We start from the raw sequence: 22,726 nt of genomic DNA on the forward strand, positions 1-22,726 counted from the left end.
TAAACAATGGTCTCCTTACCTTGTCTTTCTTCTTACACATTGTAGTGGGTAGAATCCTACAACATGCATCTTGAAGTATTGCTCTCATTGTGAAGAGCTGTATGTACGTCAGAAGACACACAGTTTATGCACAGTTAAAGCCAGTTAGCATCTTTGGGTCAGCATTCTTATCTGAAAAATAAAGATGACATCTCAAGTGTTGTGAGAATTAAGTTAGGTAATAAAATAAAAATTTGTCAACTATAAATTACCAAGTAGATGTTAATTCATGACAGTAGTCAGGATACTTTGACACATAAAATACCCCTCTCCCCAATACTCTCTAGCAACTTCACTCTTATTTCCATGGATCTTGAACTCTCAAGATACAATAACCATATCCAACCTGAGCTTATTTCCATCAGCAACTTAAGCTGCAGAGATTTTTCCTTGTAAACCGGGTCATCCTCGCAGGTTCTTGGAATATAATTCTAATTTCTACTTCATGTTTCTGCTTGTCTTTTCCCTCTCCTCTGTCCCAATGTATGCACTAGATTCTATTTTCAGTGCTCTCTTTTATTTATTCAAACCCTTCCATACTCAACTCAGTAGCTATCTCCTTGAAGAGTCTCTACTCTATGTTGCCTAATAATACCACCCCCTGCAGTTCATAACAGCACACTCAGTCTTCACCATGTAGCCTGACATTAGTTATACTATTATTCTTTACATGCCCAGCTCCCTGAAGGGACCGACTGAGTCTATATCTTATTATGCTTTTCACAGGGCCCAGCGTAAGTCTTTCTCATTTTCTATACCATTATTGTATAAAAATAAATCTGTAACAAAGAAATATTTAGTATAATTCCAAATCTGTTCCTCCTGGAAAGTTTATCGTTAATCACTTCATTTAAAGGCCTGCAATGGAGCTTACCAATGATCCCATCAAAAACACATGATTTTGGATTAAGCATTCTGTATTGCTTCTTGAATGGCAGTGTCAACTTTAAAACTAAAGATTTGAGTGTATTATCAAAAGTGGTCCAACTTATGAAAACCATAACACATTAAACAGTAATGTTTACGTGACTAAACTTAATTGAAAATAAATCAAAGACTTTGCTTTTCAAATGTGTCCCAATATCATGCTCAATCGGACTTGCCCCAAATGGTGGAGTTAGAACTGTGCCAGGGGATCCCAATACAATCCCATCAAGGTGGCATGTACCAATGCCATCTCACTAGTCCAGGTGATCAATTTCAGTTCACAATTGATCACACTGATAGGTCTAAGAGTCAAAGGGATCACATAAACAAGACTAGCGTCTGCTAATACTAACTGATAGAATCAAAAAGGGAGAGAACAATCCATCATGGGAAGCGGGATACACAGCAGACTCATAGAATGGCAGATGTCCTAAATAGCACTCTGGCCTCAGAATCAGCCCTTAAGGCGTTCGGATATGGCTGAAGAGCCCATGAGAGTATTTTAGGCATGGAAAGCCAAGACACCCTGGGGAAAAAAAAAAAAGAAGACTTAAATGACAGATCTCTGCAAGTGAGATCCCAGTAGAAAGAACTGGGCTCCATCAAAGAAGGAGGTACCTTTCTCTGAAGGGAGGAGAGAACTTCCACTTTGACTATGACCCTGTGGGAATAAGATCGAAGTCAGCGAACTCAAAAGGCTTCCATAGCCTAGGCAACTCATGACAAGAGCCTAGGGAGATTACTGACACCATAAACAAGAGTGTCAAATTGTTAAGTCAACAACAGGAGTCACTGTGTACTTACTTCTCATGTGGGATCTGTCCTTAGTGTGTTGTCCAATGTGAAGTAATGCTATAACTAGTACTCAAACAGTATTTTGCACTTTGTGTTTCTGTGTGGGTGCAAACTGATGAAATCTTTTTAATATATACTAAATTGATCTTCTGTATATAAAGATAATTGAAAATGAATCTTGATGTGAATGGAATGGGAGAGGGAGTGGGAGATGGGAGGGGTGTGAGTGGGAGGGAAATTATGGGGAGGGGAAGCCATTGTAATCCATTAACTGTACTTTGGAAATTTTATATTTACTAAATAAAAAATAAATAAATAAATAAATAAGTGTCCCAATATAATTTTGAAACAATGTTACAGAAATTTATAGACTCGCAACTTTACAGAAAAGAGAGTTTATATTTACTTTTTTTAAAGATTTATTTATTTATTTGAAAGTCAGAGTTACACACAGAGAGGAGAGGCAGGGAGAGAAAGAGTCTTCCATCCGCTGATTCACTCTCCAGATGGCTGCAACAGCCAGAGCTGCGCCAATCTGAAGCCAGGAGCCAAGAGCTTCCTCTGGGTCTCCTACGAAGGTGCAGGAGTCCAAGAACTGGGCCCATCCTCCACTGCTTTCCCAGGCCTTCACAGAGAATTGGGTCAGAAGTGGAAAACCGGGACTCAAACCAGCATCCATACGGGATGCCGGCACTGTGGCCTGCAGCTTTACCCACTACACCACAGCGCCAGCCCCGACAGGTTCTATTTATTAATATATATAGTGAGTTTGCTATGAGGCTAAGAGTACTTGATAAATACAGAAAGGCTGAATGAGTGAAAACCACTTCAGTTTTACAGATCCCATCAGCAGCTAGATTTTTAGCTCTGAATTTCATGTGTTCATTCACAGATATTTCACGATGTCGAAACTGACAAAGTCATTATTGAATTGTTGAACTGTCCAATCCTATATGACGACGTTAAAGTCAGATTTCTCTCTCGGGTAAGTAATCAAGAAATTACTTCTGCTGTTGTACTTGTTTGCTCTTTTGATTGATTTTGATTTAGGACTTCTATTGCTACAAATCCCAAGAGCAGAGATGAGAGACTTCAATCCGTAACCAGGAATAAGAAAGCATCATATCACTAACATATTTTCAAAAAAGAAAAACACATGTAATCTAAGATATTTTGCTCTTTTTTAAAAAAAGTTCTATATAATTCACATGTATGAAGCTCCTTTGTGTTTTTCTAAATTCTACTTGATATATATATATATAAAACTAATCAAAAAACTCACAAAAACCAAGGAGCTAAAAAAACGTGTTTTTACTACATAGCAGTGACAACTTCTTTGTTTTATACCTTTAAAATACATTGCTATAAACTGAATGGGACTTTGCTTTTCTCGAAGTTGATGCTTATTACAAATAGTATTCATTAACCCTATATTTAACTTAAAATTAACCTTATTTTAACACTATATTTAACCCTATATTTAACTTCAAATAAATAAGAATGCCTTTCATTTTCTTTACTTGAACATATCTGCATAACTTCTACTGACCAGCCATAAATTGTTGTGTTTGCATATTATTCTGCATATAACAAATTTATAATCCTCAATAGTTTCTTTTTTATGTTTTTAAAAAACTTCTATTTAATAAATATAAATTTCCAAAGTACAGCTTTTGGATTACAGTGGCTTTTCCCCCTATAACCTCCCTCCACCCACAACCATCCCATCTCCCACTCCCTCTCCCATCCCATTCACGCAAGATTCATTTTCAATTATCTTTATAGACAGAAGATCAATTTAGTATATATTAAGTAAAGATTTCAACAGTTTGCACCCACACAGAAACACAAAGTGTAAAATACTGTTTGAGTACTAGTTATAGCATTCACATTGAACAACACATTAAGAACAGAGATCCTACATGGGGAGGTAAGTGCACAGTGATTTCTGTTGTTGATTTAACAACTGACATTCTTGTTTATGGCGTCAGTAATCACCCGAGTCTCTTGTCATGAGCTGCCAAGGCTATGGAAGCCTCTTGAGTTCGTCGACTCCAATCTTATTTAGACAAGGTCATAGTCAAACTAGAAGTTTTCTCCTCCCTTCAGAGATATAGGTACCTCCTTCTCTGATGGCCTGTTCTTTCCGCTGGGATCTCACTCACAGAGATCTTTCATTTAGGTTGGTTTGTTTGTTTCTTTTTGCCACAGTGTCTTGGCTTTCCATGCCTGAAATACTCTCATGGGCTTTTTTAGCCAGATGCAAATGTCTTCAGGGCTGATTCTGAGGCCAAAGTGCTGTTTAGGACGTCTGCCATTCTGTGAATCTGCTGTGTATCCTGCTTCCCATGTTGGATCATTCTCTCCTTTTTAATTCTATCAGTTAGTATTTGCAGACACTAGTCTTGTTTATGTGATCCCTTTGACTCTTAATCCTATCATTATGATCAATTATGAACTGAAATTGATCATTTGACTAGTGAGATGACATTGGTACATGCCACCTTGATGGGACTGAATTGGAATCCCAACATGTTTCTAACTCTACCATTTGGAGCAAGTCCGATTGAGCATGTGCCAAACTGTACATCTCCTCCCTCTATTATTCCCACTCTTATATTTAACAGGGATCACTTTTCAGTTACATTTAAACACCTAAGAATAATTGAGTGTTAATTACAGAGTTCAACCAAAGGTATTAAGTAGAAGAAAAAAATAGTAAAAGGGATAAAGTATTAAGTTGTTCATAACAGTCAGGTCAAGGGCTGATCAAGTCATTGTTTCTCATAGTGTCCATTTCACTTCAACGGGTTTCCTTTTTGGTGCTCAGTTAGTTGTCACCGATCAGGGAGAACAGATGATATTTGTCCCTTTGGGACGGGCTGATTTCACTCAGCATGATGTTTTCAGGATTCCTCCATTTTGTTGCAAATGACCGGATTTCTTTCTTTTTTTTTTTTACTGCTGTATAGGATTCCATAGAGTACATATCCCATAATTTCTTTATCCAGTCTACTGTTGATGGGCATTTAGGTTGATTCCAAGTCTTAGCTATTGTGAATTGAGCTGCAATAAACATTAAGGTGCAGACAGCTCTTTTAATTGCCAATTTAACTTCCTTGGGGTAAATTCCAAGGAGTAATCCTCAATAATTTCAATTCATATTCCTATGAAGTCATCAACCAGAACTGCCAACAAGTATGCTGGGCAACTTAAAAGTTATTTCTTGTACCTTCCTTCATCCCCTGCTTGCTGCCTGTTGGAAAAGAATCTTGTAAGTATTCAGATGGTCACTGAGTTGAAACAAGTCTGGGTAGTTACCACACTGGCTGGTGGCCTCCTACCTAATGGAGCTGCTCTAAATTCTCAAACAGTGGTTTCTAAGTAGAAGCAATGGTGTAAAGGTCATTGGCCTAGGGTACTTGGGTAACATCCAGCCTCTGATTATGAAAGCACTCAAAATGTCAGATATTTCTATCATCATCAACACTGTATCATCTTCAATAAGTAGGGCTAACTATTCAGTGCAGCTGTTCCTTATAGAAATGGTTGATATTTGTTGAATATGCCAGTAGTTTGGTCTTGAGGGCTCTCTGGAGGGTGGCTGTAAACTGTAGCCTGCCCTGACAGGACTGCAGGTGAGGTGGTCATGGAGGTTTACACTGTGCTTTTCACAGGATGCTTCATTATCCTGGCAGATGCCTGATGCCTAAGTGCCTGACTGTGAGCAGCAGCTGTGGCTCTCCCAGGAAACCTGTTTTCTTCCCAGAATCTTTTATTTAAAGGATACAAACTTCATGCATTTCATAAATCCAACTTCAGGAACACAGTGATTTATGCCACCATACCCGCTCTGCCACCCACACTCCTACCACTCTTCCTCCTCCCTCTCAGTCCCATTCCTAATTTTTTACTAAGATCTATTTTCAATTAACTTTATACCTATCTGATTAACTTTATACTAGGTAAAACATTCAACAAATAGTATGGAAAATAAAAGTGTTCCTCAACAGTCAAGACAAAGGCTGTTCAAAGTCACTGCATCTCAAAGTGTCAATTTCACTATAATAGATCACCTTTTAGGTGCTCTGTTAGTTATCACAGATGAGAGAGAACATAAGGCATTTGTATTTTGGGGACTGGCTTATTTCATTAAGTATAATGTTGTCCAGTTTCATCCATTTTTTTTTTTTTGCAAATAACAGGAATTCATTTTTTATTCACTTTATTTTTTTGACAGGCAGAGTTAGAGAGAGAGAGAGACAGAGAGAAAGGTCTTCCTTTTCCCTTGGTTCACCCTCCAAGTGGCTGCTACGGCAGGTGCATTGCGACCAGAGCACTGCACCAATCCAAAGTCAGGAGCCAGGTGCCTCCTCCTGGTCTCCCATGCAGGTGCAGGCCCAAGGACCTGGGCCATCCCCCACTGCACTCCTGGGCCACAGCAGAGAGCTGAACTGGAAGAGGAGCAACCGGGACAGAATCCGGTGCCCCAACCAGGACTAGAGCCAGGATGCTGGGGATGAACCAACAGTAAACCAAACCCTAAACTAGTAGAAAAAAAGAAAAAACTAAAATTAGAGAAAAAAAAATTCAACAAAATTGAATTCAAAAAACAATACAAAATATCAGCAAACTGAAGAGCTATTTTTGAAAAAATAAACAAACTATTGGCCCAGCTAACCAAAAAAAAAGACAGAGTAGACCCAAATCAACAAAATTAGAGATGAAAAAGGAAATGTAACAAAAGAAACCAAGAAATAAAAAGAATCGTCATAAGATACCCTAATCCCATGTTGGTGGGAATGTAAACTGGTAAAGCTGCTCTGGAAGACAGTTTGGAGATACCTCAAAAATCTGAATATAGACCCACCATTTGACCCAGTCATCCCACTCCCAGGAATTTACCCAAGGGAAATGAAATCAGTAAACAAAAGAGTTATCTGTACCTCCATGTTTATTGCAGCTTGATTCACAATGCTAAGGCATGCAATCAAAATAAATACCCATCAACCAAAGACTGGATAAAGAAATCATAGGATACATACACTATGGAATACTACACAGCAGTAAAGAAAAAATGAAATTAGTTCATTTGCAACTAAATGGATGAATCTTGAAAACATCATACTTAGTGAAATAAGCCAGTCCCCAAAGGACAAATACCATATGTTCTCTCTCAACTGTGAGAATTAATAGAGCACCTAAAACAAAATCTGTAGAAGTTAAATCAACATTCACTTCAAGAAGGGATGACTTGAGCTCCCCTTATCTTGACTGTCGAAGAACAGTTTTTGTTATTTTTCCTTCATACTATTTTTTGAATTTTTTACTTAACAGTTAACCATATATATGTATATGTATATATATGTATATAAAGTCAATTGAAAATAGATCTCAGTAAAAAATAAGAGTGGGAATAAGAGAGGGAAGAGGAAGTTTGCAACTGTAAAGCTCTATAATTCTGCATATATTCCTGTGGACTTAATTCTAAGGGTACAGTTTAAAAACTTGTCATGGGACTCCAAATCCCATTAAGCCTGATGGTAAAAATCCCATCTTGGTTGTTAAAGTGGTCATATTAAGTGTTAAAGTGATCATATATATATATATATATATATGATCAAGTGCCTGGTAATAATAATAGAATTAAAAAAGAGAATGTTCCAACATGGGAAGTAGTTCACACAGCAGACTAACAGAATGACCATCACTTCAATAATACTCTGACATCAGATTCAGCTCTTCAGTCTTCCTGGTCTGGCTGAAAAGCACATGAGAGCATTTCAGGCAATGAAAGTCAAGACACTGGCAAAAAATGTGCTACGTGAAGGAACTCTGTAGTGAGACCCCAGCAGAAAGAATTGGCCATCAAAGAAGGATGTACTTTTCTCTAAAGGAAGGAGAAAGCTTCCACTTTGCTTATGCCCTTGTCCAAATACTGACAGTTAGTGGACTTCCAAGGTTTCCATAGCCTAGGCAGATCATGTCAAGAGCTTCAGGTGGTCACTGATAATCATACATAAGATAAATTGTTAGTTAAATTAGTTGTTAAATTAACAAAAGGAGTCACTGTGCACTAACACCCCATGTAGGACCTCTGCCCTCAATGAGTTTCATTATGAGTTAACTATAATACTACTCCTCAGTTTGTGTATGTGTGCAAACTGTTGGAATATTTACTAAGTATAGGTCATATGGTAGGTCTGTGTACAAAGTTAAGTGAAAATGAATCTTAATGGAGAATGAGACTGGCAAAGGGAGAGGGAGGAGGTGGTGGGGTGGGAGTATGGGTGGAAGGGTGGGTATGGTGTGAAGAATAACTATATTTCTAACACTGTACTTAGGAAATTTGTATTCCTTAAAAAATAAATTAAAAACAAAAAAGGCAGAGAGAAGAGACTGCCCATCGGCTAGTTTATGCCTCAACTCCCCACAAGAGCCATGGCTGGGGAAAGCTGAGGCTGGGAGCCAGGAATTCAAATCTGGTCTCCCATGTGGGTTGCAGGGACCCATCACCTGTTGCCTCCAGGGTGTGCACTAACAGGAGGCTGGAATCAGGAGCTGAGCTGGGACTTGAATCCAGGAACTCTTATATAGGATGTGGGTGTCCCAAGTGGCATCTTAACTGCTATGCCCAAAGCCCAGGCTATCCTTGAAATTCCTGATAGAAACAAAAGGACAAAGCAACAGCATTCTATTAGTCTCCTCCTTGTCTCTAGGTGTATTATCAAGGAGTGCTGCCTATTTAATGGGTACAGTTGTTAGAGCAGTATATAGAGGCATAAATGAAGGGAAGACGCCAAAGAGATTATTCTGTGGAACTAGTTCTTGGTATCAATTTTACTATGAAAATAACCATTTTTTCTTTAACCATGTCTTTTTAGAATCTCCCCAAATACTACGACAACTGTGCATTCTTCTTTTGGTTCAATACAGCTTTCATACAAAATAACAGGTATGGATATAGTATAAATCCAATAGAAACAGCCTAATCTTCAATGCCTGTGTGTAAGATATAATGGCCATTCTTTTGCCAATTGTTATAATCTCTTCATTACACTTATTCAATGTGATTATTTAAAACCTAGATGAGACTCAACTGTTGCATGATCCTCATGGGCCATGCCAGAGAACTGTGTTCTAAGTTACAAAGGATTAAAATCAGATCCTGAGTATGGTGATAACGTACTCCCAGTAAATTCAATATGATTATGCACAGTACCTTGAATTCAAAATATAGCAGGTCCCCAGTAAGTGCTGATCCACTTAGAAGCAATCATCAACCTATGCTAATCTAAAGCACAATTTCTGGAGGCTCTCCCAAAGGGAGAGCAAGTTCAATGGGGGAGCCTGGATCCAAGTCATGGTACTGATGTAAGGCTGCCACAAAACACACCAGACACCAGAGTTAGAGGAAAGGTTTATCATTGGGTGGGGGGAGCCAGATGGGCTGGGGAAAGAGGGCAAGAGGGTAAGAGAGCAGGAGAGCATAACAGAAAGAGGGATCAAGAGAGAAAAGAAATAATTTATTAGTCTCCCAATTGCACATTTTTCTAACAACTCAATCAGGAAACTTTTTATTAAAAAGCATTTATTAAGTGGATTTCAAGGTTATCATTCCAAAGACCTTTTTACCCATACCTGGAACTCATTCCTGAATCTAGAAATGCTCTACTTTGGGGTTATGTTCTGTGGGGGTGAAAAGATGGTATCAACATACCCTACAACCCAAAGGAAAAGATACTTTGAAAATTATTCAAGTTAGAGTGAAGTTGGTTGCAATTGCATGTGGCTCTATTTGATATTCATCACATCCAACCCTACTCTGCTGCAAATCTGAACTGGCTCGAGTGCCATCCCAAGTCCTATAAGACAGCAGAGGGAACATCTCACACACACTCCTGTGATACACGCACATTTAATAGATTTTGAAGGCGAATGCTGCATTTCATGGAAAATTTTTATGCATTTATATCTGGAAGTAAACAAACAATAAACTTTGATTCATTACATGGGCAAAGTCCCTCAAATAGAGAAACCTGGTGCTACTCCTGAAAAATGGCTGTTACTACAGTGTACAGTTTTGTCCTTTGAAACAATGTGTTCATACTGGAGAAGCAATATTAGATCATTTTTATGTAAGTTTCTAAAGATTTCTGTAAGCTTTACATGTACACACTACTTGGCAAAGCAGATTTTATAGCTATCAGGATGTTGTTTGGCAAAAAACACCAATGTCATTCTTAAAAAAAAAAAACAGTATTATTGGGTTTTATTATTCTTTAAAGATTCATTTATTTGAAAGTTGAGAGTGTTGTGGCACACTGGGTTAAAGCCTCTGCCAGGGAGAGGGAGAGGGAGGGGGAGAGGATGAAGAGGAGGAAAAGGGAGAGGGAGAGAAGGAGAGGAGGCAGAGGGAGAGAGGGGAGAGGGGCAGAGGGAGAGGGAAGAGGGAGAGGAGGGGAGATGGAGGCAGAGGAGGGAGAGAGGGGAGAGGGGAGTGGGAGAGGGGAGATGGAGAGGGAGATGGAGACATAGAGGGAGAGGGAGAGCATGAAGAAGGGAGAGAAGGGGGATAGAGGGAGAGGGAAGTGGGGGGAAGAGGGAGGAGAGGGAGAGAAGGAGAGAGAGAGGGAAAGGGAGAGGCATGATGTAGGCAACAAATGTCCAAGCCATTGGGCCATCTTCTGCTGCCTTCCCAGGCCATCAGCAGGGAGTTGGAGCAAAAGTGGAGCAACTGGAACTCAAACAAGCACTCCAATATGGGACGCCAGCATTGCAAGTGGCAACTTAACCCACTATACCACAATGGTGGCACTGTTATTGGGTCTTATTACACATCAAGCCTCTGGTGGCATTGTCATCTATGCAAACATGCTTTATCAATCTTGGATGTCATTAATTCTATAACAGGAGATGCTAAAAGATTTGGTAGTATGTTGTCACTGAGGTACTTGTTAGCGAAGATGAAGGTATTCTGTGAGGGATGTGGAGGAAGCCAAGTAAGACACAAAAAAAGGCTGAGGTTCTAAATGTGGTGAGCAAGGCTTTTCACGAAGGCCAAGGGGGCCTACTGCAGGGCTTGACTGTTAGTCCTAAAATAAAATGTAATGTGTGCTTGCTTTTCCTCCTTAGGCTGTATTTAAGACGAAATGAATTGGACAACCCACACAAACGAAAAGCCTGGAAAATTTACAGTTCATGTTTCTCAGTTGAGATGTACTTCAATCAGACCTAAGGTAATTATCCTGTACCTGGTACTCTTTTTAGTGTAGCTCCTCTTATAACACACATCATATGCTTCCCAATCGGTACCACACATGTTTTCCAAAGCTATCTATTTGTAGGCACATATACTGACTTTTGTGCATGTATATAATTGTATATAGTTGAGAAATTAAACATTAAAGTGTCAATGGTGATTTTTTAAAAAATGTATTTATTTGAAATGCAGAGCAACCGAGAAAGAGTGAGTATGTAAAAGAGAAAAAGAGAGAGAGCATATCTTCCATCCACTGGTTCACTGCTCAAATGGCCACAGGACCAAGGCCAGGAGCCCAGTACTCTTTCCAGATCTCCTACATGGATGGCAGGGGTCCAGGCACTTCAGCCATCTTCACTCCCTTCTCAGGCACATTAAGAGGAAGGTGGATCAGAAGCGGAGCAGCTGGGAGCTAATCTGCACTCCAACAGGGGACACCAGTTACAAGCAATGGCTTAACCGGCCACACCACAATGCTGACCTATATTTCTTTCCTTTTTAAGTAATATACTTCATGGGAAGTTTCCATCTTATGATGAGATAAATGAGAACAAAGGGCAAAGGAACATTAGGTTATAATTCTGGATAACTGTGATACCAAACTCTTATATCAAATGATTGATTTTATTGTCTCATCAATATGTATTTACTTACACATTTTTGGGAAAGTATTTAACACTGCTTTGTTTCACATTTGTAACTTCAGATTTTCAAAAAGCTAATTTCTATTTTCTTCCTCTACTTGATTTGCAAACTCTCTGTTACCAAACATCAACGCAGCAGCAAAGACTAAAATTTAAACCCAGGAAAGAAAAATGTTTCACACACCAGTCCCCAGCACTGACACACTGTTCTCTTGTTCCAAGTACTATACAGGTAGCTTATGTGACAAACTTCAGTTACACACACACATAGCAGGAGGGTAATGCAATCTTGGTAAACACAGAAAATAAAGAATTATCAGTAACTTCTTTTTGTGTGCAAAAGACAAAAGAAATAGTAAATAATTGGAATTATTTTAAAATCCATCAGTCCTGCTCAAACCAGCTTCATCCATGCCTGGGGAACTCTGAGGAAGACAGCCCTGTGGCCACAGGGAATCACTTTTTCTTGACTACTGTTGCTTTAAGTACTTTTATTAAAATTCATTTTTATTAAAAGTTTTTGTGAGGCCAGTGCTGTGGCTCACTAGGCTAATCCTCCGCCTACGGCGCCGGTACCCCGGGTTCTAGTCCTGGTCAGGGTGCCGGATTCTGTCCCGGTTGCTCCTCTTCCAGTCCAGCTCTCTGCTGTGGCCCGGGAGTGCAGCGGAGGATGGCGCAAGTGCTTGGGCCCTGCACCCCCATGGGAGACCAGGAGGAAGCACCTGGCTCCTGGCTTCAGATCGGCGCAACGCACCGGCCATAGGGCCACCTGGGGGGGTGAACCAACTGAAAAAGGAAGACCTTCCTCTCTGTCTCTCTCTCTTTCATTGTCTAACTCTGCCTGTCAAAAAAAGTTTGAGATGACATTTTAAATTTATATTACAGTCAAAGGTTTAATGTTCTACTGAATAAAAAGTTCAAAAAATAAAAAAAAATAGAAAGACCATAGTCCAGCAGAAAAATAGGTGAGGACTATAATCAATAACCAAGTGAAAAGATGTCCAACTTCACTCATATAAAGCAAATTTTAAAAGTCACAGAAGCATTCTTACCATTGGAGCATATAATTCTTATCAATCTGTTGGTCAATCATTTAATACAAACTTTAACCCTTTCCATTTCCCTTTCCTTTCCTTCCTCCTCTATCATTTTCTTTTAACTTTAGCTCCCATGCATAAGGGCAAACATGTAGTATTTACCTTTCTTCTATGGCCAGCTGATTTTGATCAACATGATGTCTTTCAGTTCAAACCATTTTGCTGCAAATGATAGGATTTCATTCTTTTTTTATAGCTGAAGAGTATTCCATTGTGGTATATGCATGTATGTGTATGTATCACATTTCCTATATCCAGTCACCTAATAATGGACACCTTGGTTGACTGCATTTTGGCTACTGTGAACAGGGCTGCCATAAGTATGGTGGAACATGTATCTCTGATAAAATGATTTATCCAGGAATGGGACTGCTGGTTCCTAGGGCAAATCTATTTCTAGTTTCTAAGGAAATTTCCATACATTTTCCACAGTGGCTGCACTAATCACATTCTCACCAACAGCATAAAATAGTTCCCCTCTGTCAACATCACCAACATTGTTGTTTTCTTTTGGATAACAGCCATTATGAAAGAGGTGAGGTGATGTCTCATTGTGGTGCGGATTTGCATTTCTCTAATGGCTAGTAATGCTGAGCACTTTTTCATTTATTTTTTGGCCATTTGTACTTTTTTGAAAACTGTTTATTCAAATCCTCTGCCCATTTCTTCAATTAATTGGTTGTTTTCTTATTGTTCAGTTTTTAGAGTTGCTGATCTATTTTAGATACTAGCCCTTGCTGGATAAGCAGCTTGGAATATTCCCTCCCAGTCTGTTGGATGTCTCTTCACTCTGTTGTTTCCTTTGCTGGGCAAAAGCTTCTGAGATTCATATAAGGCCATTTTGTTTACTTTTACTTTTGTTGCCTGCATTTTAGGTCTTAAGAAGTCATCTACTCCATTGCCTTGAAGTGTTTTCCTTGTTTTCTTGTAACTATTTCATAGTCTCAGGTCTTAAATTTAGGTCTTCAATCCAAGTGAGTTTTGTATCTGGCAACAGACAGGAACCTAACTTCATTCTATATCCAATTTTGCCATTACCATTTATTGAAAAGACTATCCTTCCTTTAATGTTGTGTTCCGTCTGGGCACTTTTGTCAAAAATCAGCTGTCTGTATTCATGGGGATTAAATTCTGGTCTCTCTACTATGTTTCAGTGGTCTATGTGCCTGTTTTTTTTTTTTTTTTTTTTTTTTTTTGGACAGGCAGAGTGGACAGTGAGAGAGAGAGACAGAGAGAAAGGTCTTCCTTTGCCGTTGGTTCACCCTCCAATGGCCGCCGCGGCCGGCGCGCTGCGGCCGGCGCACCGCGCTGATCCGATGGCAGGAGCCAGGAGCCAGGTGCTTTTCCTGGTCTCCCATGGGGTGCAGGGCCCAAGCACCTGGGCCATCCTCCACTGCACTCCCTGGCCACAGCAGAGGGCTGGCCTGGAAGAGGGGCAACCGGGACAGAATCCGGCGCCCCGACCGGGACTAGAACCCGGTGTGCCGGCGCCGCTAGGCGGAGGATTAGCCTAGTGAGCCGCGGCGCCGGCCTGTGCCTGTTTTTATGCCAGTAGCATGCTGCTTTTATTACTATAGCTTTGTAGTATGCTTTGAAGTCAGACACTGTGATGCCTGCAACTTAAATTTTTTTCCCACGATTGCTTTGTCTATTCTGGGACTTTTGTAAAATTCCAAGTGAATTTTTAAGATTTTTTTCTTTAAAGAGTTTCATTGGTATTTTGATAGGAATTGCGTTGAATCTGTAGATTGCTTTGAGTAGTACAGATATCTTAATATTCTTTCTATCCACGAGCAAGGAACTTGTCTGTGTGTGTGCGTGTGTGTGTGTTCATGATTTCTTACATTTTATAGTGTTCATGGTAGAGATTTTTCACTTCTTTGGTAAATTTATGCCTAAATATTCGATTTTTTGATGGCTATTGTGAATGGGACTTTTTTCTTGATTTCTCTTGCCCAGTTCATTACTGATGTACAAAAAGTTACTTTTTTTGTATGTTGGCTTTCTAACCTTAGACTGTATTCATTTATCAATTCAAATGCTTTTTGCTAGAGTGTTTAGGCTTTTCCATGTACACTATGTCATACATGTCAACAGGGATGTTTTGACTTCCTCCTTTGCAATTTCAAAGTTCAATTTCTCTTCCCAAATTGTGCCTCAAACTTCCAATACTACATTAAATAAGAGTGATGAAAGTGGGCATCAAAGCAACTTAAGTCTGTCACACTAGCTTTCTTGGTGGAAATACACTACTACTTTCAGGAAGGGACACGGGTGCTGAAATTGCACCAATGTTAAGAACTTAAAAAAAAAAAGAGGGAAGGAAACTCCAACTTTTAAGAATTTTTTTAAAGACTTATTTATTTAAGAGGCAGTTACAGAGGGAGAGACAGAGAGAGAGAGAGAGCTCCAATCCTCTGGTTCACTCCCCAAATGGCCACAATGGCTATAGCTGAACGGATCTAAAGCCAAGAGGCAGGAGTTTCTTCTGGACCTCCCATGTGGCTGCAGGGGTCCAAGCACTTGGGCCATCTTCCACTGGTTTCCCAGGCCATAAACAGGGAGCTGGATTGAAAGTGGGGCAGCCAGGAATTGAACTGGCACCCATTTGGGATACCAGCACTGTAGGCTGAGGCTTAACCTTCTACACCACAGTCCCAGGCCAAAGATTTATGATTTTGAAATAGATTACTGCTGAGGTTTCTCTTCCCCAACCCTCTGAGATTCATCAAAATTCTGGCAGTCATGTGTCGCCACACTAGTCTGGGTTTGCTCATGTAGAGCACACTTGTTGAGATCTCTCGGGATACTGTGCTCACATGGCCCAAAGTGAACAATTCTTTGAGCAACATGAAAAACTTCTGTGATACTAGTTTTCTTAAACAGTATCTACTAACTTAGAATAGGATTATCCAAAAGTTAATAGCAAGCAATTTAACCACTTTAGAAACACGGAGAGAGATGTGGAGAGTAATCCTACTAGGGCAAGATTCTTAACTGCAGTGTACACACACATACACTTTTGTCACCTATGGTGAGATTACTTTACATGAGGAATTCTTGCAGTAAGTGAAATGCTTCTTGCAATAAAACTACCACCTGAAAACATTACTGTACATCACTCTTGACTATTCCTGACTGTTGGTTCTCAGTATAGATACAAAGCACATAAACAAATATCGTGGTGCCAAGTGGCTGAACAGAAGCTAAAAAAGAACCATGCAGTTCAGTACTCGGCAACACAACCAAGATGTATGACCCAGTATTTGAAGCTTATTACAAGATTACTTTTAGGGGATCTCCCCACGGGGAAAGGAACCTTTACTATTTCTTCTCCCCCTAAAATGGATCCAGAGCAATTAACCAATGTTACCGCAGTGAAGAAGTTTGGACCCTGCTGTCTCAGCCGTGTCCTGAGGAGGGTGCTAGTGAGCACCTGCCACAGGGCTGCTTTCCACCATCGAGAAACTTCCCAGGGCCGCATGGACCCCCCTCATGAGAGGGCACAGAGAGCAGAGACTCTACCAAAAGTAGACACCAACCTATCCCACTGCTGTTGATGTGATCGCATTTATCTAGCTTATCCTTTGACCTCCCTGATACAAAGAATGATCGGCTCAGTTCACAACCAACAAAGAAGAGATAGCCTGGCACTTCTCGAAGTAAAGTGCTTGAGAGTCCGTGGAATACTTGAAGATATACCTTCAAGTTAAGGCTCTTCAGAATAAGGGTATCAGCTTTATACATACATAACTCACTCTGTCTTCCTGGAAATTTAAAACTGGGAAGGAGGAAGGGTGTTCTTTTCCTGGGTGACTCACAGGCAGTACTCAATGTTGAGGTAAGAGAACGCCCTTCTGGGCCCAGCACTGTGGCTTTGCTGGTAAAGCCACTGCCTGCAGTGCTGGCATCCTAATAGACATCAGTTCCAGTCCCAGCCGCTCCACTTCTGCTCCGGCTCTTTGCTATGGCCTGGGAAAGCAAAAGAGGATGGGCCAGGTCCTTGGGTGACTGCACCTGCATGGGAGGCCGGTAAGAGGCTCCTGGCTTCAGAGCTCTTGGCCCAGCTCAGGCCATTGCAGCCATTGGGGAATGGGCCTGAGGATAGAGAACCTCTCTCTCTCTCTGTGTGTGTGTGTGTGTGTGTGTCTGCCTGCCTCTGCCTATCAAATAAATAAACTTAACAACAACAAAAAAAAGAGTATGCCCTAAATCCTGCATCTTAACAACTGGAAGAGCAGGTTGTTTTGGGGGATGCTTCAGTGTTCTCCCTTACCACTGATGGGAAAATAACTCTCCTGCTAGAAGCAGAATGCTCAGGCATAAAGTAATATTTGATTGGTGTCTTAAAGAATAGGAGACACCACGATTCTCCAACCAGTAACTACACAGAGACTTTTCTGGAACTGAATGAGGGACAACACCCTCATTCCATTTTGTACTCCACTCAGAGCCTACATTCTTTTGAAATTCTTTTTTTAATTTAATTTTATTTAGGAGACAGAGAGAATAGGACAAAGCTCTCATAAACTGATTCACTCCCCACATGTCCACAATGATCAGAGTGGAAGCTGGGCACCAGGAACTCAATCCAGGGCTCCCACATGGGTGGCGGGAACTCATTACTTGAGCCATCATCTGCTGTCTCCCAGAGTGCCCATTAGCAAGAACCTGGAATCAGGAGCCAGAGCAGGGAACTGAACCCAGGCACATTGGTGTGGAATGCAAGCACCCTAACCCATGGCTTAATGGTTGGACCAAATACCTGCCCCCTTCGGATATTTTGAACAGAAAAATGTATTGCATCTATTGATAGCTTTGCCAAAAGGGGGGAACTAAAAGAAAAAGGAAATAAAAACTTCAGTGATTTAAAACCTAGAACAGATGACGAAAACCGTATCGTACATGATTTTTCTGATCTCTCCAAATCAGTTGGTGTGTACTAAGAAGGAGGGTCCCAGCATCAAACTTTAACTAAATAAGATCATAACAAAATATTAATAATATATCATCTCTAGATTTACCTTCCCACAAATCACACAATACTAAATCATATAAACATTTTATAAGTAGGTTTATTACAAAAAGCCACAGTACACACATCATTAATGTAAGTTAAACATGCTACTGTAATTGGTTTGGAGAAAATCAGAAACAACCCTGAAGTGTAACAGCCAGGTAGTTAAATACAATGAGATCCAGGAAGAGGTTAAAAGAATGAGATGAGCAGAGCCAGAAGCTTCCACCACCACTGTCGGCGTCAAGAGTTGTGCCTGTAATGATGAGCTCCAGCTCCTGGAAACCATCAGTAAAAACTGCTAGAGGATCAAGAAGGGCTTTGTGCGCAACACGCAAGCTGACGGAATTTTCTATGGGAATTTTCCGATGCTTTGGAGAAGTTGTCACTCAGGGTGCTGGTGGCAGCTTTCTGCCAGCTATAAAACAGAATGGCAGTGTGGCAACCCTGCCTGGGATTGTTCATCCATCTGCTGCGTGTCCTGATGTCTATTCAGGCTATGGGTTTGCTGCTGGGAATATTGCAGTCTTTGAGACAAGTGACCCTGAAGCAATGGTATCCCTGGTGGTGTTAGATTTGACTTTAGCTGTAGTGTCTGCTGATTTAAATGAAAAAGATGGCCAGCCTGTGAAGGAGCAACTTGCCCAAGCTGCATTTGACCACATCCCTGTTGGCATGGCATCAAAAGCTGTCATTCCAGTGACTGCCAAAGACATGGAGAAGGCCTTGGAGATATGTATGGACTGGTCCCTACAAGAACACTATGGTTGAAGATGAGATTTTCAGTGAGCATGCTGCTAAGAAAATGAGCTTCAACCATAAGGGACAAGTGTGCATGATGACCCACAGTGGCCACACAGGCATAGGCCACCAAGTAGCCTCAAATGCACTGGCAGTTGTGCAAAAGGCCAGAAAGACAGACAAGATTACAGTAAATGACCATCAGCTGGCTAGTGCTCAAATCACTTCTGCAGGTCAGGCCTGCCTAAAGGGAATGGTAGTGGCTGGGAACCACACCTGCTCCACTGCTCTTCCATGACTTTCTCAACTCACTGGGTATTGCTGTGGATTCGTTCTGAGAGGAAGAGTCATCACACAGACACCAGGAGTCAGGTGATAACGGGCCAGAGGTCAGCAGCCTGTAAACTCATTAATTTCAGCTGGTACAGCAGCTTATATAACAGGCAGCCAATCCAGTCAAGGGGCAGTTTATGCCCTAACCAATCACAGCCTGTTGCCAGGCAGGCTCCATTGCCAGGAGGGTTCCAAAGCCATTCCTGAGTAACTGACGCTCACTTGCCAGCGGCCACCTTGGCATGGCCTTCTCATTCCACCACATTTCCCCCTTTTCATTTATTTTTGAGCAACGGGAGGCATGATTCTTGGCCATACCATTGTTGACCCCATTTCCTTATGGTCTCCGTACGTGGCTGTGCCTGTCTTAGGTTGTCCCTCAGGGGATCTCACCCATCATTGACTAACCAGCCCTCAAAACAGGAGACTACAGGAGTGCTTGCTCAGAGGGGGGTAGGAATGAGGAACAATGGAAATCAGGAATGGTGTGACCGCACACAGGCTGTGAGCCATTTGAGTGGCTGACCAGAGCTAGTGGAGTATAAAGCAGTAGCGGATGTGGCTATGGGCAGTTCCTCAGGAAAGGATGATAGGGCAAGGGCTTGACACTCAGTAGCAGGTGCATCCGCTAACAAGGCGGACTCTCAGTCTTGTTCAGCTGGTTCTGGTTGACTGTCAGTTGCAGGCTTGATGTTTCTGGCTGGTACCCAAATGGGCTGCCCCGCATTCTCTGGAAAGACACAAGCATATCTTCGGCCCTTGTAGCAGAAGCCTTTCTATGGGTGTTGGTATCCAGGGCCTGAATTCTGCGTCTGCTCAGACATTAACGGCAAACATGTGGGTGGGATGGGGTCTAGCAGCTGCCCTTAGAGCCTGGGGTGCCCAGGGATGGCCACAAACATGGGGATCCTTATTGGGTGCGGGTGGGATGACCTCGCATGGGTTATCACCTCGAGGTCGTCTGAGTTCATCCCACATCTATTTAGGGGGTGGCTGACTAGGCACTGCTGCCTTCTCTGCTGTCCTGTCATTTTCACTGTCGGAGCTCTCTCCCCCTAAGTCATCAACTGTAGCCTGTGAGGCAGCGGCCTGGAGTGATAGGCTCTTATCACTCACAGATTCATTATGTTTGGTAATCTGGGTGAGCTTCTGAGAGGGGGGTATCTTTCCCATGTTTGAACACTTAAGAATGGCACACCACAACTCTAGCCAAAGGAAAGACACACACAGCACTGCTGCCATAACAAAACCAATTCCTAGCAACTCAGTGGCTGATGGCATTATGCAGGGGGTTCACTACGTTAGATGAACAGACAGTGGTGTATCAGATCCTAAGTAGGTCCTGTGCTTAGTGGGAGACTTCCTTATTTGTTAGGTCAAGGCTGTATGCACACACGTGTCTCTGGAGCATCACCTCAATACAGTGAAGGAAGATGACTTGGTTCTGAATTCTGGGATGATCAGTCCCTTATGTGAATTCACCTGGCGAACCAAAAGTAAAAGGAGGAGCCAAGAAGCGGCATTACGCTTCTGGGCGGTGTGTGCCTAACCTGGGATCACTTCAACCACGGACAAGGACAAGGAAAGGGATGTAGGAGGGGGTTCTGTGCTCACCCTCACTGAACTGAAGAGCACACAAAACAATGAGGGGCCTACTTGCTGATATCAAGGGGAGGGGACCTCGCCGAGTCTGACACGCTGTCTCTCAGTCACATTGGGCGCTAGAAGTTGCTGTGGATTTGTTCTGAGAGGAGGAGCGTGGTGGGGAGAAGAGATGCAGAGTCACCACACAGACTCTGGGAGTCGGGAGAAAGTAGGCCAGATGTGGGGAACAACTGCCAGCAGGCTGGAAACAGCAAGCAGGCCATCACACTTGGGTTGATTGCCGTTATCAAAGTGTGGGACCTTGACCAAGGGCACCACTGGACACCACCAATGCTCACAGAGGAGAACTGGACTGAAAGGCGCTTCAGACACCAGATGCAAGACCCAGCAGGTTACAAAGTGTGCAGCTCTAACTGCTTCAGGAGCCAGTGCTGTAAAATAATCTTCCACAAGAATCCACGCTGCCCCCATTTAGGAAGGGAAGAATATGTTCCACTGTGCCACAGATTAGTAATAAAATCTATTAGAGGACTGGTGAAAGGAGTCAAGAAATGGCCTTGCTCTATCATATGATCTTTTTAAATATTTACTTTACTTATTTGAGAGACAGAGTTAGAGAGAGAGGGAGAGGGGCAGAGATGGACGGAGGGAGGGAGGGAGGGAGGGAGGGAGGGAGGGAGGGAGGGAGAGAGTATCTTCCAACCACTGGTTCACTCCCCAAATGGCTGCAACGGCTGGGGCTAGGCCAGGCCCAAGCCAGGAGTTTTATCCGGGTCTCCCACATGCATTCCAGGGCCCAAGCACTTGGGCAGTCTTTTGCTGCTTTCCCAGGTGCATTAGCAGGGAGCTGGATAGGAAGTGGAACAGCTGAGATTTGAGGGGCATCCCTAAGGACTAATGTCCTTACTATATGGAGCACTCGTACAAATCAATGAGAAAACAGCCTGTAATGCACTAGAGAACTATACAAAGACTATTAATAGAAATTTCCCAGAAAAGGAACACAAAAACTCTTATAAACACATTAATAGATTCCCAAGCTTCACTGACAATAAGATAAAAAGAACATCAAAATACCCCTCTTCTTTTTAAAAATTATTTATTTTATTTGAGAGGCAGAGAGACAAGGAGAGACAGCAATCAATCTCCTGTGTGTGTATAATACTTTAAAAAGAAAACTCATGAACACACACAAATACACACAAGAACAGTTATGGATGGAGATTCAATCAATGACACTGAGACAACAGTGTTGCCACGTCGGGGGGGGGGGGTTCAACTTATACCTAAACATACTGCAGCAAAGTAAACTCTGGATGGATCAAATATTAGGGCCAAAAACAGAAAGAAAATTATAAAAACAATAGAAATGTCTGCAATGACTGGGCTGGGCCAGGCCAAAGCAGGGAGAATTTGACTGGTCTCCCGTGTGGGTGGCAGAGACCCAACCACTTGAGTCATTACATGCTCCTGCCCAGAGTGTGCATTAGCAGGAAGCTGGAACTGGGAGCAGAGACAGGTCTCAAACCTAGGCACTCCAAAGTGGGATGTAGGCTTATTCAGCTGCGCCTTATCTACCAGGCCAAGCAACCACCCTGGTACCCCTTTCACCCCTAAGACTGGCAAAGATCCAAAAGTTTCATAGCACTGGCTGGTGACTAAAGGAAAACCTCAGTGGAGAAAAAAAGTACTAATATCTATAAAAATTACAAATACACACATCGTTTGACCCAAGGATACTTGGAACTTGCTACACATGAATTCATACTTGGGCAAGATGATATAATATCAGGCTATCCATTGCTGTTTCTAAGAGCAAAGAATGAAAATAATTCAAATGGCATTCATTTGATTTATAGGCATTCATTAAAAAGAATTCATAGGCATTCATTAAAAAGAATATGGAGAATTTTTATGTACTTACAGTAGTCAATAAAACCTAAAATGCTACCGATTGTAACATGCATCTTGCTTTCATAATTGTTAAAATGTGAAAAAGTGTGCTTAGAAACAATGACATACAGTATATTCTCCAGATAATCAACTGAAAAAAGCAGCTTCAAAAGAGCAAGCACAGGATGCTACACATTCATATTTTAAAAAGTAAAAAACATTATGTTTCACACAAATACATGTGTGTGACACATATGCACAGCTCTGTAGAATGAGACACGTGGGGAGAACAAGGTGACCAAAAGACAGGGTGGGAAGGCGACTTCTAACTCTCTGGACTGAATCTAAATGTCCACTTCAGATCCCAATGTTG

General features: G+C 41.6%; 2 protein-coding genes and 1 pseudogene across 10 annotated transcripts in view; 2 read left to right on the top strand and 1 right to left on the bottom strand.

Annotated features, from left to right (window-relative positions):
• Positions 1-13,932, top strand: part of LOC138843191 (phosphatidylinositol 3,4,5-trisphosphate 3-phosphatase TPTE2-like) — an 82,612-nt gene extending 68,680 nt beyond the window's left edge. The window contains exons 24-26 of the mRNA XM_070048930.1: positions 2,654-2,746; positions 8,646-8,716; positions 10,897-13,932. Coding sequence (XP_069905031.1) covers positions 2,654-2,746; positions 8,646-8,716; positions 10,897-10,999 — 267 coding nt within the window. The 3' untranslated portion in view covers positions 11,000-13,932. The remainder of the gene's footprint in view (positions 1-2,653; positions 2,747-8,645; positions 8,717-10,896) is intronic.
• The window catches only part of LOC127487170 (uncharacterized), a 399,814-nt gene that overhangs the window by 121,171 nt on the left and 255,917 nt on the right, over positions 1-22,726 (bottom strand). For 7 of the 9 annotated variants that reach the window (XM_070048935.1, XM_070048934.1, XM_070048941.1 and 4 more), the window contains exon 2: positions 20-171. Coding sequence is in view for 2 of the 9 variants with exons in the window: in XM_070048941.1 (XP_069905042.1) it covers positions 145-171 (27 nt within the window). In the remaining 7 variants the exon portion in view is untranslated. Of the gene's footprint in view, positions 1-19; positions 1,493-22,726 lie in introns of those variants that run through there. The other 2 variants (XR_011378825.1, XM_070048939.1) reach the window with 1 other exon arrangement.
• On the top strand, positions 16,109-19,577 carry LOC127487159 (RNA-splicing ligase RtcB homolog pseudogene; annotated as a pseudogene).

The sequence above is a fragment of the Oryctolagus cuniculus genome, chromosome 9, assembly GCF_964237555.1.
Source record: "Oryctolagus cuniculus chromosome 9, mOryCun1.1, whole genome shotgun sequence".
Taxonomy (NCBI): Eukaryota; Metazoa; Chordata; class Mammalia; order Lagomorpha; family Leporidae; genus Oryctolagus; species Oryctolagus cuniculus.